The sequence below is a fragment of the Polypterus senegalus genome, chromosome 13 (assembly GCF_016835505.1).
Source record: "Polypterus senegalus isolate Bchr_013 chromosome 13, ASM1683550v1, whole genome shotgun sequence".
NCBI classification, from domain to species: domain Eukaryota; kingdom Metazoa; phylum Chordata; class Cladistia; order Polypteriformes; family Polypteridae; genus Polypterus; species Polypterus senegalus.
The window spans coordinates 88,477,487-88,495,308 of NC_053166.1; the positions used below are offsets into that span (position 1 = coordinate 88,477,487).

The 17,822-nt window shown below is 33.8% G+C and overlaps 1 protein-coding gene across 1 annotated transcript in view; it reads left to right on the forward strand.

The window, feature by feature from the left end:
* The window catches only part of pold1 (polymerase (DNA directed), delta 1, catalytic subunit), a 131,420-nt gene that overhangs the window by 48,843 nt on the left and 64,755 nt on the right, over nt 1–17,822 (forward strand). Inside the window, exons 19-22 of the mRNA XM_039774275.1 lie at nt 2,581–2,718; nt 3,740–3,915; nt 4,287–4,439; nt 16,221–16,323. Of these exons, the coding sequence (XP_039630209.1) occupies nt 2,581–2,718; nt 3,740–3,915; nt 4,287–4,439; nt 16,221–16,323 (570 nt within the window). The remainder of the gene's footprint in view (nt 1–2,580; nt 2,719–3,739; nt 3,916–4,286; nt 4,440–16,220; nt 16,324–17,822) is intronic.

The window sequence follows — 17,822 nt, forward strand, 5'->3', positions numbered from 1 at the left end:
ATTTGATTTGCATAAGTAAATTTTGCATGCAAACATTAGGAGCACAGATGTTTTCCGCCTTATGTAGTTTATTATCTAACTTTTATAAACATTCAATTATATGCATGTAAAAATTATGTAATTATTTAAAAATCCAACACATACTTTATTTGCTTGCTTGCTTACTTGTGTATGTATGAATATTTTTTTACGCTGTGAAAAGTATTTTGCCTGTCTGATATACTTTTTTTCACCTTTGGATTACAGAATTCTTTCTGTAGTTAGTTTTTTAGCAGTTATAGTATAATACAAAACCTATAGGGGTATACACACTAGGACGATTTTTTCATTTGCTTAGTATGAGGTAATCAAACATTCAATTTTCTGGTATAGAAAAAGTCTTATTGTTCCCATAGTGAAAAACAGTCTAATAAAAGGAATATTTATGATCCATTCTTTGAGGATTTTATTTAAGGTCAGCCTTGCAGAATGTCCAATTCTAACTGATTTTTGGCCCTTACCACCAGTTTGTTGGAATGTGTATTCTAGAGACACAACATACTGCCAACAAAAGAAATTCTTAAAAGCCTTTAGGAGAGAAACCTTGTGAGTGTCTGTCATAGTGGTCACATAACCATTTCTAAGGCTCATAGGTTTTATTGAGCCATAGTTAGATCTTTACTTTGTACATGGAATTAATGGACAGATGGGAAAATGAGTTTCCAGTGAGAAAATTTCACATGAACACTCTTTGAGGTGGTAGTTCCCAGTGGAAAAATTTGTACAAAAAAGTGCTACCCAATTTAGTTGAGTTGTTTTTTTAATGTGAAACCTTAAACATATTTTGGTAGTTAAAGTTTTTTTTTTATTTGACAGATGTTACTTGTACGTGTAGAGCATTATCACTCTCTTCAACGCCTTCTGGCCCTGTGCTGTCCTCTCACTGTTCTTAGATATCTTTTTCTATGCCACTCTTGTGAGGGTGCCCTTGATGATACCTTTCTTCCAGCATTTAATACTGAAAAGCAGTATTTCTTCTTTGATATTTATATCATTGTGCCTAGAACCAAGTTGAATAGTAATGAGAAATGTGCATTTCCTTGTCTAAGTCCTCCTCTCACCTGAAACACCTGCAATACCTAGTTCTTCACCTTCTACTTATTTTGATCATGACAATCTTTTCTAACCTAATACATGTCTACACTATGTACCATACAGATATTCTCAAGCAGCACTATAGTGTCTGCTTGTAATCTATCAATTGTCCATTTTCATCACTGTTGCAGTTGTTACACTTCTCTAGGATGCATCTGATAATGAATATATGATCTGTTCTTGATTGGTTATGATGAAGTCTGCACTGATATTTTCTGAGAATTTGCTTAATGTTGTCCTCTAAGTAACTGATTAGTTCTTTCAAGAAAATCTTATGTACAGTGCAGGGAGGGTATCCCATGGTAAATTGAAAAGCCTAGTTTTGAGCTCTTTTTGTTGAATGGAGCACCAAGGATAACTCTTGATTTGTCCACAATATTTTTCCCCACTCATAATCTACTTATTACCTTTTTTTAGACTGTTCATCATTTGGGTAATTCCTTGCTAAATCATCACACTTTTTGACCTTGTTGTCACAGATTTTAGTGACACCTTGCTTGCCGATTTGGTCATATGAGTAACCCATGGAACCTATGGGGTTTGAGTGGGGATTATGACTTGGACTGGCTATATCTCCCTAAAAATATGTTGCACAGAAGTGGGTCTCATATCGTTTTAAAGTTATTTTCCAACTCTATATTTTGCATAAATACTATGCTATCCCCACTATGAAAAACGACCATGTTATGAGTGATTACAATACTAAATATTGAATAGCGAAAAAAAAGCTATTTTTTAAAATTGGTCAGTTTTTTCCTAAAGCTAGTATATAAAGTCAAAATTTGGTCTTTGGTTTTTTGAATTTTTTGCTGAGATATCATTATTTATCTGAAGTGTGCATCAAAACCACAATTCCTTACAATGCTGTTGAATGTCATTGATCAGTTGGCACCTATTCAGAGCATACTTGTTACTTTTCACCAGACGTATGACTTTACTTAATAGAAATAATCTCACTGTCATTATTTTGAGATACTTATCTGTTCTGCATTTTGAATAGCTTACCATTCATTGTAGAGTCTGACATTACTAGACTTTCACTCAGTTTTAGAGGATTATTTAATAGAATATCAGATCATCTGTGTTTAAGGTAATCCTAAATTGCACCTGGGTTGTGCCACAAGACAATGTGCCAAACATGCATCTAAGTCTACTTTAGAAGAAGAGAATCTTTCCACCACACATTGATGGATGTATCAATGATTTCAGGAACTGTGTGGGTGCAGTTTTTACTGCTGCAAAACCTACATAAGCAATTATTGAGTCAAATGTGATCATTTTAACACATTTGTTTTAACGTTGCATCAGTATATTTAATATATTCATGTAATAAGTATCGGTTTGTGTTATTTATTTTTTTTAAGTTAATGGTGTTTAATATTTTATGTTCATTTTAATCACAAGTACAAGAATTTGCAATAACAGTTTTGGATTGTATTCTTGCAGGTGATATATGGTGATACAGATTCAGTCATGTGTAATTTAGGAGTAGACACTGTTCAAGAAGCTATGAAGCTGGGCAGGGAAGCTGCAGAGTGGGTGTCTGGTCATTTTGTCCCTCCCATTAAACTTGAATTTGAAAAGGTTTGTAATGCAATCTTCCCTTTTTTTTCCCACATGCGCTTTTTCATTAATTCTACAGTACTAGATCGGAGTGGCTGCTGTTTTGTACACACACATATGTATAGCATCAACAAGCTTAACCAAATCAAAACAAAACAGCAGCCACTCCGATCTAGTACTGTAGAATTAATGAAAAATATATATATATATATATATATATATATATATATATATATATATATGTATATATGTATATGTATATATATATATGTATATATGTATATATGTATATATGTATATATATATATATATATATATATATATATATATATATATGTATATATATATATATATATATGTATATATATATATGTATATATGTACAGTATGTGTGTGTATATATCTTTGTGTATGTAAACTCTTTTCATTCCTGGCTTTTATAGAAAAGTTCCTCAGTGCAGCTTGAAATCTGTTGTTGTGTGGAAGCTTACCTAAACCTGGCCTTGGCCTGCAGTATTGCATATTTTGAAAAATTTCCAGAGTTACATTTTCATGATTGTTGCCTTTGCTTTAGTGACATCAGTTTCTTATGCAGGTGATGCAAGAAATATTGTTTATTTGTTAACACACCAAACTGTATTCGGACTTAACAATGGAATATGGAATGTTGTAGTTGCTTGGCTTCAATCCTTTGACAATTTTACATAGACTGTCAGTTGTAGTACACACTAACTCTTCTTTCAATTCAGTTGCATAATCCTCACAGTTTTAGGTAGTTATTTCTCCAGTATGACTTTCTGGAGACTATGAAATCTGATCTGTTTGCTGTTAGATAGTTGCAGTTTACCTGAGTCTTTCCATTGCAGTGCATTTGTTGTTTGGAAAACTAGAGAACATCCAGATGATGGCTGAAACTTTTTTAATCAGTAATTTAAGTTCAGTTCTTAAATTTGTTTAGAAGTGATAATGATGACATTTAACTTAAGTTACTTCATTTCCTCCCTTTTCCAAGGTAACTCACTTTGAGCCTTTGTGTTGTTAGGTTTATTTCCCCTATCTTCTTATCAACAAGAAGCGCTATGCTGGCCTGTATTTTTCCTCAAGTGCTAACATGCACGATAAAATGGACTGTAAGGGAATTGAAACTGTGAGGAGGGACAACTGTCCACTGGTGGCCAATCTTATTAATACATGTCTTCAGAAGATCTTGATTAACAAGTAAGGTGCAAATTGAGATGTTTTATATCTGTTAGTAAATATTGCACTTATGCTGTCTTTCATACTTTTTAAATTTTGGTAAGCACTGAGTAGTCTCTTTACTGTGACTTTATTGTAGTTTTGCTGTCCATTATTTTATTGGCATTTTTTATCATTTAAATTAAGATTGCAAAATCATTATAATACTCTTACTGCTTTTTACTATATTTTATGGCAAACGTAGAATTCTTCTGAAAGTTAATTCCTTCTGTATTTTACGTTCAAAAAACCTTGTGCACATTATAGTCCCTGGAACAGATGTAAAAATTGTGAATATTTTGTTTATTGCTAGTTTGTGGTATTCCATGTCACTAAATTCTCTGTCTCTACAGAGATCCAATGGGAGCAGTAGAACATGCAAAGGAAGTAATTTCCGACCTGCTCTGCAATCGAATTGACATCTCGCAACTGGTGATCACTAAAGAGCTAACACGCACTGCTGATGAATATGCAGGAAAGCAGGCACATGTTGAGCTGGCAGAAAGGTACATGAGGAAATGCCATTGTCTAATTATTTTTTATTTCGTTTTTGTCCAGAAGGGGGAAGTAGCAGGTTACTAAGAAAAAAAATAAAGCACCAGTAATGGTAGCAATCACCTTCCCTCCCCGAACCCCCACCTATGGTTTCAGCATTGTAGTTCTGCTTTCAGGCTGATGATTAGTTGTACTTGTATTGAGGAAGGAAATCACATGATTCCTTACACCAGTTTAAAATTAAGCTTTACTAAAACTAAATATTTTTACAGGAAATAGCAGAAAGGGAGAAACTTATGCCCTTTAGACCTTGAGATTGCTTCTTTTTGCTTGATTCCATTTGCTCCCTTTTATATTACCTTGTCTGCAATCCAGTTAATATTTTACAAAGTCTGGGTAAAACATTCTTTAGCCATACTGAAATAGTCCTGGATTTTTACATTTATTTTGTTGCACATTATTTTAGTGAGGTATGGTTTATGGCAGCATAGACTCCTATGGGGCAGAGAAATAGCACTCTTTTGTGAGGCATCTTTAGGTTTTCACAGGGGTAGCATGTGTTTATGTTGGAGGCGTTTTGTGCAGCTGCTAAACCTCAGTTATCGTCATGGAGACAAGCATTTATTAATATTACACTTCCTGTGATCTTTGTGTTTTTCACTGTCTATTGACCAACCATATATAGCAAATGGAGCTGAAACCTCAAAATATGCCAATTTATCCGTGCACAATTATAGCTGATTGAGCATCTTGACTTGTCTCATGGACTGTAACAGGGTTGCCTGTAAATAATTGTTACTGTGTGCATTGTTAATGTTTTAGGTCCTCTGAACTGATACTGTGCTTTTTCAAAGTAGGTTCAAGAACATACAATTGTATTCTGAACTCAACATGCATTTCCCATTTCTAATTATTTTGCAGTTGTGTCATACAAATATACTTGGCTATAAAATGGCACAAGTTACGCAAAGTGAGGGGTATTCATTATTTATGTAGACACTCTGGATGAATAATTTGCAAGTGTCAACTTCTCTTGTAGTAGGGTTATTTCTTTTTTTAATTTCTTTACAATGGGTTTCCTTTTCAGCTGCAGATTTCTGTTTTTCTGGGGTGGGGGAGGGGAGTGACAATCTAATGGATCATAATTGCTTCTTCACACATGATGAAGCACTCTTGATAGACAGTATTCTGTATTTCTTCTTTTCCTCATTGTAGCTGCTGGTAAGTAAGGCAGGATCAAGCATGGGTCAGATGCTTACCAAAAGAAATCTCTCACTCCAGAAAGGTTCTTTTTAAAAAGGTTTAGTGAAAATTCAAGCAAACAGTCCACGCAAGAATAGAGAAAAGTTCTTACATGCCTAGAATAAAAGGAAAAAAAAAGGAAAATGTTTCTTCTTTTTAAACTTCAGTTGTTTCTATACTTAAGGATGAATTATTTCACTAGGCTTTACTTCACATTCAGTACTTTCTAAAGTTACGACTCTGCACATACAACTGTGCACGTTAAGGCACGGTTTGAAACTGTGTGCCTTCCATGCCTTACACATACTAACACAGGTCACTAACTGAGACTAATCTAGGGAAAAGAAATAGTTAGAATATATCAATTCAATTCAGCTTGTGGGATTATAAGAACCTCCCATAGACTATGCAGTAATACTGTATATAGGCAAATGTTTAATATAATTTAAATAACTAGCAAATGGCTTTTACACTCATTGTTATGTTTTAATTTTCTCTCACTCATTTTAATCCAGGTCTTTCAGTTGAAAGTGAGCTAGAGGGAGAGAGAGAAAACTTTATTGTCATTATACTTTAAAATTTATTTGACATCTCTGCCTTTACTGCCAAGTATACACTCATCTAAAGGATTATTAGGAACACCTGTTCAATTTCTCATTAATGCAATTATCTAATCAACCAATCACATGGCAGTTGCTTCAATGCATTTAGGGGTGTGGTGCTGTTTAAGACAATCTCCTGAACTCCAAACTGAATGTCAGAATGGGAAAGAAAGGCGATTTAAACAATTTTAAGCGTGGCATGGTTGTTGGTGCCAGACGGGCCGGTCTGAGTATTTCACAATCTGCTCAGTTACTGGGATTTTCAGGCACAACCATTTCTAGGGTTTACAAAGAATGGTGTGAAAAGGGAAAAACATCCAGTATGCGGCAGTCCTGTGGGCGAAAATGCCTTGTTGATGCTAGAGGTCAGAGGAGAATGGGCCGACTGATTCAAGCTGATAGAAGAGCAACTTTGACTGAAATTACCACTCGTTACAACCGAGGTATGCAGCAAAGCATTTGTGAAGGATTGATATGTTTTAATTATGTTTAATCATTAATTGAACTAAAGCTTTTTTGCTGGTAAAAATATATTTACTATATTTATATACTTTTTTCCCAGTCTGCCAGTGTATTTTGTGAAATTTATTTCAAAGCCATGTAATTCATCTGAGAGAGACAGATTGGTAGAAAACAGGTAAAGGACACACAAGCTGGTTAATTTTAAGTAGTGCGGATAGTGGTGGGCGGAGTGGTGGCTCTGAGGCTAAGGATCTGTACTTGTATCCAGAAGGTTGCCGGTTCTAATCACTGCCAAAAGAGATTCTACTCTGCTGGCCCTTGAGCAGATAAATACATATATCACTTTTTGTACCATATTTCTGTCTTGTAATTATTTTCCGCCATGGGTACAAAAGGGATGGTATTAGTTCTAGTCAGTTTTACATCAAGAAACACATCCCAGGGGAGAAAGAGCACCACCTGCTGGATACTTACACCCACAGAAATAAATACATGCAGTACAAAGTTTTAAAAAAAACAGCAAATCTGTCATGTTAATAATATGTTTATTAAGAAGATACAAGACTAACATGTTTAAAAGTAAAATACACTAATGTTGCTGTTAACACTAAAAGCCTATTGTTTCGTAAGTAGCAATTTCAAATTACTCTTTATTTTGTCTTTTTGTAATTGAACATGTGAGCTGCTGTATTTAACATAAGCTCCCTCACTGTCTGAACACAGACAGGCAGTTTTCGTTTTAATTAAAAAATAAAAGAAACCGGTCTGAATTCATTAAAGTAGCTTTTCTTGTTATTAGTCTAATTGCACAGGATGACTTCACAGATTGCTTTTTCTCAGTTTTTTTACTCCACCTTCTTTAAAGGCTAATACTCCAGTCTTCTCTCATTCTTGTAAAGTCTGACTTACTGTTTAAAGGAGGTTCCATACAAAAATAACCTGTGCTAGTTCTGCGACAGTATTACTTTTGTAAAGGTGTAATACAAGTAAATTACTGCAAAGCTTAGAAAAGCAGATGCTGAAAGTGTTTTTGTGATTGACCAATTTGCTGCTCACTGATCGAGCATCTTTTAGTGAGATATTGGCTGATTTAGATCGGTGGACAATTGATCGGAGTATCACTGAGCAACAAGATGAAGAAATGTTGAAATGGTACTCAGTATTGCGATGCTGTTTGTGTTTCTTTATAATGGAATTTACTTGCTTTCCTGGTGGGTGCTTTTGAATATATTTTTCCTAGTCTTGCTTTGAAAGCTCTTTGGTCTTTACAATGTAGAATTGATTTTGTTAGAGCTGTAGAATGTTTAAGAGAACTGGGGTACATCTGAAACACTGTAACTACATTCGGATGGATTTCTTTCAAAAAGTGTTCAATATCTGACCCCATCTATTAGCAAAAAAACTGATTTAATTTATAATTCTTGTAGAAATGTTTTTTAATTGCAATTAATTAATTTGGATCTATCGGTAGTATTTTTGTTTTTTTTTAAATGAGTGTGTTTTGGGGAACTGGCAAAAGATGTAATTTATATATCGTACATTGAAGTTCTATACTGTCATAATGAGGTCTACAAAAAGTGTTAAGACAAAACTGCACAAGCTGCAGCGAACAAGATCTTCCTGTCAATGTTTTTCATATGATGAATACAGTGCATACTCTCAACAGTACTATTAAAGTCCACCTGGATTGCATACAGAAAATTGAATAGAATAGACTAAACAATTGGCAGAAGAAAAGAAAAGCATCTTGTATGCCAAAAAAAGCTTGATGGTCTTCATGGAATGTGAGGGACTGAGGTGCTTATATACAAAACCTGTTCATGGTATTTTCTAATTATTGGAACCATCTAAAAACTTGTTTTCACTTTGTCATTGTGGGTTACTGGTGGTTGATTAATGGGCAAAATAGCAAATTTTTATATAACTATACTGTATATAAATTTTATATAACTCTATAATACAAAGTGTGTAGAAAGTGAAGGAATCTGAATCCTTTATGAATCCACAGAAGATATTGAAGTGTGCATGTTCTAAATATTTGATTGCCTTTCACATTTTTATTCAAAGCATGAAAGAATTGACCAATTAAGTGTCCTTTAATTGAGAAACTCATGGCAAAGTCAATGTGTGGTTTTTCAGATAACTTGCACATATCAACACTATGAAGATCATGAAAAATATGGCCCTCAGATAATGAATAGCTCAGCATTTCCTGCAAAGAAACAACATTTATAAACACTCTGCTTTTGTATAGCACAGTGCCCAGTGATGCTGTTGATAACATGGTTGACATGGTTTTGATATAACATTTTAGAGTGTGTGATTAGTGGTTTGAACCCTTCACATTTTTTTTATATTATCACACTGAAACCAGTGTTAACATGGTGAAAGTAAAACTGTGTGTTCATATACCAGAATTGTAGCAGATAATTCAGTAATAAGAAAAACAAAAAGTACATAAACATCCTTATAAGCTAACCAATTACAGCACCCTTCCCCATTTCTGCACCCTAATTAAAAGCTAAGCTGTGAAACCAATGAACTTTGTTAACTGAATGGTTCACATATACAAGAGAATGCAACAAGAACTAGGAGCAATAATTAGTAGCTCATGGGTGTTTGCACCATGATCAAGTTAACATGTTCAAACAAAACTGCTGATAATTAAGTATTGTAACTTGATATATTGAAGATCTTTCACAGTATATTGCATTGTAGCAAAAGTATAATAGTTTTAATGACTATTTCTTAGAGACTCTTAAGTTTTTGATGGAAGTGTTTTGTCATACCTTTCAGTGAAACCGATGGTTTGTTGCTCACTTTGCGTCACCTTGCTTGAGTGCTTTCTTGGATTAAACTGATTCATTGCTGACACGTAATATATTTGTCAATTTAGTCTCTTAAAACTAGTTAAAATGTGAATCTATTTTGATATGATATTTTCAAACAGTGTCTAGAAATTTTTAAATGTGCAGAAAGAGCTCAGCCACCCTTACAACCCCCTAACTTTCCAAACCATACACCCCTCCCCCCACCAGCCCCATAAACCGCCAAATTCTTGCTTAAGTTAACCCTAGTAAATTACATTTAGGCTACCGATTGACCAAGGCATTAGGCACTTTTGGGATAAGCTAAATGAGTGTTGCTTATACAGTAGTTTCAATAACATAAATGAGGTTGACTTCTCAAAATCTAAATGATTGCATTAGGTTTTAGTCCCATTTGCAAGTTATTCCACATTTATAAATTAATTAAAAGTTGGAAAATCATTAATCACAAATAAAAAAAAAAAAACAAAAAACCAAGAACCCTGTAAGTGTTAGGACTGTGATTTAACATTTTAGTTGCTTGAAGTTTACTATGTCTCTTACATATTTATGGGTCCGATATACTCATGAAAAAATGCATAATGGGAAAATGTGCTTCTGAACAGCAAGGTAACTTGGAACAGAAAATTAACATGAGCAAATCCCTTTTTTTTCTTCAAATACAAAGCATAATTAAATATATTAAATGCACAACCAAGAAAATGCTAGTCTGATTATTTTTAAACCATACATCCCTCTTTTACAAAGTAGCAAAATCACATTTAATTATTTTAGTGTCCAGGGATCTTTTATAAATGTTTTGAACATGTACTGGGCATCATGCAGTTGATTCCCTTATTTACTGTGCATATATAGAAGTAAGAGTTTTCTGTGCTTTTTTAAAGTGGAGTAATGTAATGTAGTATTCTGATTATATTTCCTTTTTGAATCTGGCTTATTTGAATTTTGGTCTTTTGCATTACTAAGTCATGAGTCCATTTTGTAAGTTAATTTTTCCATTTTGTGTCTGTGCAAGGCAGACTAGGCAATCTGGGAAGCATGCATTTCAAAGACTGAATGGCAAGCAATGTAATTTAACTTGTTGGAATGTGTAACCAAGCAGCATATTTAATGATTCTGTGATTTTCATCACTTTGTAATGTTGACAATATTAGAGTAATGATGCAAGCTGACATATTTAACATTGAAAGTGTATAATTCTAATAGTACTGAATTTAGCAGCTATCCTGCATAGAATAAAAACAGCCATTTTCTATTTAAATGCAGTAATCCAGTTTTTGAAATAATTTATATAATAAACTAGAAATTGTTTTAGCCCTGTTTTCTAGAATTCTTCATCAAGCTGCCAAGTTTAATAGTTAAAGATGTTGCCTAACTTTTGAAATTGATGCTTCTTTTAATTTAGAATGCCAAAGTGATTTTATGTATTTATTTATTTTGTTATTGATATTATTATAATCACTCCATATAGATAGATCAAGTTTTACAAAAAATAGGATTGAAAACAAAACAACCCAACCCCCACCCCTGAGAAAGAGAGCATGGCCAACGGAGTAAAACTTAAAGCTGGTCAAAATACATAAATTGATGAGTTTAATAGGCAGATTAAAAAAAAGAAGAAATGTGAAGAGAATCTATTTCCTCAGTGCTTTAAGAGCTTATTCTAAAAATTTGGTGCAGGCCCAAAACATGTGACCCAGTGAGGCTGGGACTTGATTGCAGCATTCGCAGGTTGGATCTTGCCCTGGAAACATTTTGGACAGTTTTAAGCAAGACAGATGTGCTCGATATATAATTTTAAGTTGAATGTATGCTTTGCACATATGGAGCTTGAGTGAATTCTCTGCATTGCTACCTTCCACTCCTTTTCTGATATGTTGAGTGATAGATCTTTTTCCCATTGTCCTCTTGGATCTTTGAAAGGTAGGGGCTGTAAAATAATTTTATATATTGCAGAAATGCTGTCTGAGTCCTCCAAACTGAGCAATATTTTTTCCAGCATGGAGGAAGGTGCAAGATGACGTAAATCGGGCAGGTTCTGTTTGACAAAGTTTCTAATTTGAAGATAGTGAAAGAAATGTGTTGCTGGAAAGTTAAATTTGGAATATAATTGTTCATAGGATGCAGAGATGTTGTCTATATAAAGATCTCTAAGCAATTTAATCCTAAATGTTTTCCAGATATTAAAAACTGCATATGTTTGCGAGGGTTGAAAAAGGTGGTTCTCATGCAGAGGTGCACAATTGGGTTATTGGTATATTGGCGATAACTTGCATTTATTGGGGCACAAAGCAGGGAATTTAAAGAAGTACTGCAGAATTGTATTTCTTTTGCTGACCAAGCCTGTGTATGTTCATCTATTTGTGTCCAGGATTTTATAGTTTATATGTCTGCTGCACAGTAATAAAACTGAAAGTTGGGTAGAGCCATGCCACCTTCTTCCTTAGGTCTTTGTAGGGTCGCTCTTTGGATACGTGGATGTTTTAAGTTCCAAATACATGAAGTTATGGTTGAATCTAATTGCCTAAAACAATATTTATTGATGTATATTGGAATGTTTTGAAATAAAAAGAGAAGCTTAGGAAGGATATTCATCTTAACAATGTTAATTCTTCCAGCTAGAGTGAGATGAAGGCTTGACCATCTGCAAGTCTTGCTTAATTTTTTCCATACAGACGGTGAAATTTTGTTTATAAAGAGCTTAATATTTACTTGTGATATTTACCCCTAGGTATTTAAACTAATCTGCAATGATAAAAGGGAAGGTGTCCAGATAACACTTTTATTCAAATTAATTCTGAGACCAGAGATCTTTTGAAATTCTGTAAATGTTGTTAAGACTGCAGGCACAGTATTTTGTGGGTCTGATATATACAGTACCAAATCATCTATATATAGAGAATTTTTCTGTTCAAGTCCTTCTCTGATAATCCCCTTTATCTGATGAGCATTTTGACAGTGAACTGTCAGTGGTTCAATTATGATTGCAAATAGCAGTGGTGACAAGGGGCATCCTTGTCTGGTACCATGTTCTAGTTTAAAGTAGTCTGAACGAATGTTGTTAATACAAACTGAGGCTTCTGGATTGGTATATAGTAGTTTGATCCATGCACAAATATTCGGACCAAACCCAAATTTCTCTAATGTAGTAAAAAGGTAGTTCCATTCAATCATATCGAATGCTTTTTTTGCATCCAATGATAATAATATATCTGGGGTGTTTGACTTTGTTGGTGAATATATTACATTAAACAGGCGTTGAAGATTGGAAGCTAAGTGTTGGCCTTTAATAAATCCAGTTTGATCTTGTGATCTTACCGAAGGCAGCACTTTCTCAATCCTTCTAGCTAAGACTTTGGAGAGTATCTTAACATCATTATTCAGAAGTGAAATTGGTCTTGTAATAAGTCCTTATTTTGTTTAAGAAAGACAGTGATTAATGCTTGGCGAAAAGTTTGAGGTAGAATTTGATTGTCTTTAGCTTCTGTAAATGTTGCTAATAAGAGGGGAGATAGCTGAGTGGAGAATTTCTTATAAAATTTGACAGGGTATCCATCAGCGTCTGCTGCTTTCCCGCTTTGAAGTGACGTTATAGCATCTAGTAATTCTGACAGCGCCAAAGGTTTATCCAGTTCCTCTGCACTAAAAGTATCTATTTGTGGTATCTGTAATGTATCTAGAAATGCATTAGATTGTGTGTTGTCTTCTTTAAACTCAGTAGAATATAAGGATTTATAGTAGTCTCTGAATGTGTGCATTATATTTTTATGGTCAATGATTTTATCTCCGTTCATGCTGGTGATTGCTGGAATTGCATTGCGAACTCTGTTTCTTTTGAATGTATTGAATGTTGCTAAGCAGAACCATACATTCTTAATGATTAGGTCCACATCAGTATTTAGTGTTTTGCCACGTTATAATGTATGCTGCTTTTGTATTTTTTTATTTTTATTATTATCATATGTTTCTATTCTTTCACATTGTGATACACACTAACATGCCCCAAGCAATATCAGTCATTGGAGAGATGCTATTATGTAATTTTTTGTAATTTTTTTTAGATGTTCTTGGTTTTGTGTTTCCAGGTCATGTTTTCAAATATCCAAAGTAGCAAACAGTTTACAGTGTTGGACTCATTAAGCACAAACACTGTACCACTACTGTATGATGAAATCCACTGATGTAATTTTCATTTTTATCTCTTGTATGTGTAGTTACATACAAAGAGAATCTTTGGTTGTTTAAAGGTTAATAAATATCTATCTTTACTACCTACGGTCATCTTGTATGGAAATCTGGTATGCAGTTTCAGATGAAGCAGACTATGCCTGTATCTCTAAGTTTAAAAATTAGTGTCAAAGATGTCAAAGTTTGAAGGCTGAGCTGTTAAAATGTAAATAGCATTTAACACATGGTAGATTACAGTAATTTTGTTTCACATTCAGTTTTGGATGTCAAGTTCCCAAAAAAAAATCTGTCTCTATGAGTCATTTAGGCATGCTAGTTTAATTTTCTTAGGCAACAAAATTCTTTTAGATGTGACAGTGACACAATCTCCAAATTTCTTTAAACTACTGCAGCTGAATTTGTTGCTGTTTTTTAAATGCTTTGCTGTCGTGCCTGCGAAACAGAGGTCAACATGTTGCTGTTAATATTTACCGATTTGCTAAAGTCCTATTTTCATGTTCACTTTCTTTAAGCCTCTGTCTTGGGTCCCACCTTTCTTTTATCTAAACCCTTTCTATAAATTGCCAAGGAAATATGTTTCAACTGATTTTGTTTAGAATTTGATTTTTAAGCTGGGCTTTAATGTGATCTTGAATCTGTTTTAGTTCTTTTGAGCTTCTCCAGGTTGTTTTTGTTTTACATTGGATTCTTGTTGATCAGCATATCACTTTAAATTTTTCATCTTTACATTTTAAAATTTTAAATGGTAAATCTCTGTGCTATTTGACTGCTTTCATAATTAATTTTAAATGTAGTACAGCTATTTTGCTGTGCTTGTTGCCACTTGAGCCTTTAGTTTTTAACAATTATCCCCACAACTTAGATAATTGGTTTGTAAGGCATGGGTTTTGCTTCAATCAAGGCTCCAAGGTATTTGAGAACTGAAAATCTTTAATAAGCTCATAAGCCTTGTATAAAGATATGCAGTAGAGGCATTCAGGTCAAAGACATTCTCTTAAATTTCTTTTAATCGTTTTATTATGAAATTAAAAAATAAAGTAAGATGTAATTTGGGCCAACTGTAATGTTGCCAGTTTTTTCTTAGCTTCCTGTGCTGATTTGTCAGCTATCATCGCACATTATATGTTTAACAGACTGTGGAGTCCTGCTAAGTATTTTCAATGTTGCCTACTTAGTATCCATCTGATGTCAAAACTACAGTCTTCATAAATTCATTGATCTCTGTTTCAATTTGGCTAAAAGTACAATAAAGCTGGAAATCTAATTTGCACTGTGGTGCAGATATATTGTGGGGACATTTCCTCTGTTTATTTAGTTTAAGAATTGTGTTTTAAACAAAATATTGTTACTGTTTGAGTGGGATGGGGAATAATTAAGGGTGGGTACTGTCAAGAATAAACATCTGGTCATGCTGTTAACATTCATAGGTTATCTTGCTGACTTGAAAGGTGAACTATCTAGTTATCAGGCAATCAAAGGAAGGTGAACACCTTTTTCTTATTTGCAAATATTTCATAACACTCATTTAACTTTCAAAGTATGTTTCCTACTGATTTGTATGCATTTATGGGGATATGTTAAAGAAATTTAAATTTTGTAACAAATACAAAGAGAATAGTTTTATTTTATTTGTTTAGCACCTCTTAAGTCATTGATTCCAAATTTTGTGTGTTAGGACCTTTTCAACCTTACTTCAGTATTTGCTCTGACTTGGATGCTACCTATTTGTATACAGTTTCTCTGTGTGTGTATATTTGGGATTGTTTCAAGATACTGTATATTACAGTGTTGTAATAGCTAAAATCTGCACTGCAAGGTACGGTTTGTAAAATGCCCGTTACATAACCACATTCCTCCACATTATTGCTTTTCTTTTAAAATTGAGATTTTTTTTCTGTTGTACATGTAACGTGGTGTTTGTGTGAAGTGCAGATGTTACTTTAAATAAACTGTCTAATCTTGAAGCCCACCTAACGTGCTGTTTGGCACTAAGGCAATTGTTAATGCTCTTTTTCTACATCATTTTAGAATAGAGACAAAATTTCTGCATTCTTCACTAAACATGTATGTAGACTTGGCTTGTAATAACAGAAGCACAACTGTTGATCAGAAAAATACACTTTTGTTGTGCTTCATTTTTTGAAACTGGCCTCAGTCTGGAGCTGTAAATCCGCTTTCTCGTTAGGGTAATACACACATGATTCGGTTTCCTTTTATGAGTGAAACTGGCCTCAAATCTGGAGCTGTAAATTAGCTGTTTGGTATGGGGTAATATTCTCCATTAAAAACAGAAAAAAATATGTTATAGAAGCAATTCTCTTTACTTTACAGCGATACATGCTACTTAATGATCACTTAAATATGGTTTTATTCCCTGGTAAATTCTCAAGTACAGTATGAGCAATAATTTAAAATAGTGCTTTCCTATTTATTCTTATTGTGCACAATATTTCCCTTTCATGTACCTCAGGATGAGAAAACGAGATGCTGGAAGTGCTCCTAATCTGGGGGACAGAGTTCCATATGTCATCATCAAAGCAACAAAAGGTGTGGCTGCTTACATGAAGTCTGAGGTGAATTTTATGAACTTCTTTATAATGTAAACTTTGCACATTATCTGTTCAGTCTCTGAGCAAGCCTGGCGATCTTTAACTTCTCCCTCCTGTTTTCTCTCTGTCCCTCTCTCTCTCTCTGTCTGTCTCTCTGTCTCTAAGTCCCTGGCTAATGAATTATTGTTTATGTCAGACTTGCCATTTCAGTGTATCCTTTATCAACTGTTTTTCTGTAGTCTTACAGTGGGAACTCTGCCTAACTGGCCAGTTGGGATTGCAGAAGTGAATCTGAAAATTACATTGTGGTTTTGTTGGGCATGGTTGTGAAATATCCAAAGGAACTGCTTCAGTTAGCTAAAAGTTAAGCTGTTTGTGCCTTTGTTGATGCTCTTAATCACTTTGACCGAGTATAACTATTTATTTTACTTTATTTAAAGATACCTAGGAGTTCCTTCATCTATTGTCTTACACACATTACCCATTCCTCGGCCTTTACTAACCTTTTGCCCCTTTGTCCTAATTTCTTTTAGACATTTTATTATGGATTATAAGATATTACTTCATTGATATGGTAGCATTCATGAAATGATATTGTTGTAATAAATAAGATATATACATTATATTTAAAAATAAAAAAGGCACCCGACCAAACAAAAAACACTTTAAAAAAAAAAAAAAAAACTTGTTTCATTTTTGGGGTAAAGAAAACACAGTAACAATGTTATATATCAGCCAAATAATATCATAGTAGTGTGGTGATAGTTTGAAACTACAGGACCTAGATGATTTGCCATGGTTGGGTCATATAGCAAGGCAGTGATCCAAAACACAAAAGCAAGTTTATATGTATATGGCTGAAAAGGAGTCAAATTAGAGTTTTGTAACAGTATATTCAAAAACCTAATGGAAATGTTGTGGCAGGACTTGAATCAAGCATGTCAGGCTTTAAAACCTACCAGCATTTCTAACTTAAAGCATTTTTGCTAGGAACAATGAGCAGACATTCTTCTGTGGAAATGTAAAAGACTGATATTGAATTACAGGGATAATTTTGCTGCAAGAATTGCAGCTGAAGATTGCACAGCCTCCTTATTTAAGCATGTGTTAACAATTACATACAGTACTAGTTGGTGTTGGATATTGGATAATTTTGCTAATTCAATTAACGACCCAAGTATTAAAAAAAAATGTTGTTTGATCACACAGGTGCCCTTTAACTTTTGATATTGGGTAAGGAAACCATGAAGGGTTCAAATACTTTTTCATCAAACTGTTTTTGTTGGGAAGTAATATTGGCAATCATGCTCAAATTGTTAAAAATAAAGGACAAAAATGAAAGTAATTTCTAAAACAAAACTTTTTTTGGAAAATGTAGGAAAGGGGAGGCAATTTCCTGTGTGACTGTGGAAAATGCAAAATATTTTTAAAAAGGTGCCTCCTGAGCATCAGTAATATACAGGTGCCGGTCATAAAATTAGAATATCATGACAAAGTTGATTTATTTCAGTAATTGCATTCAA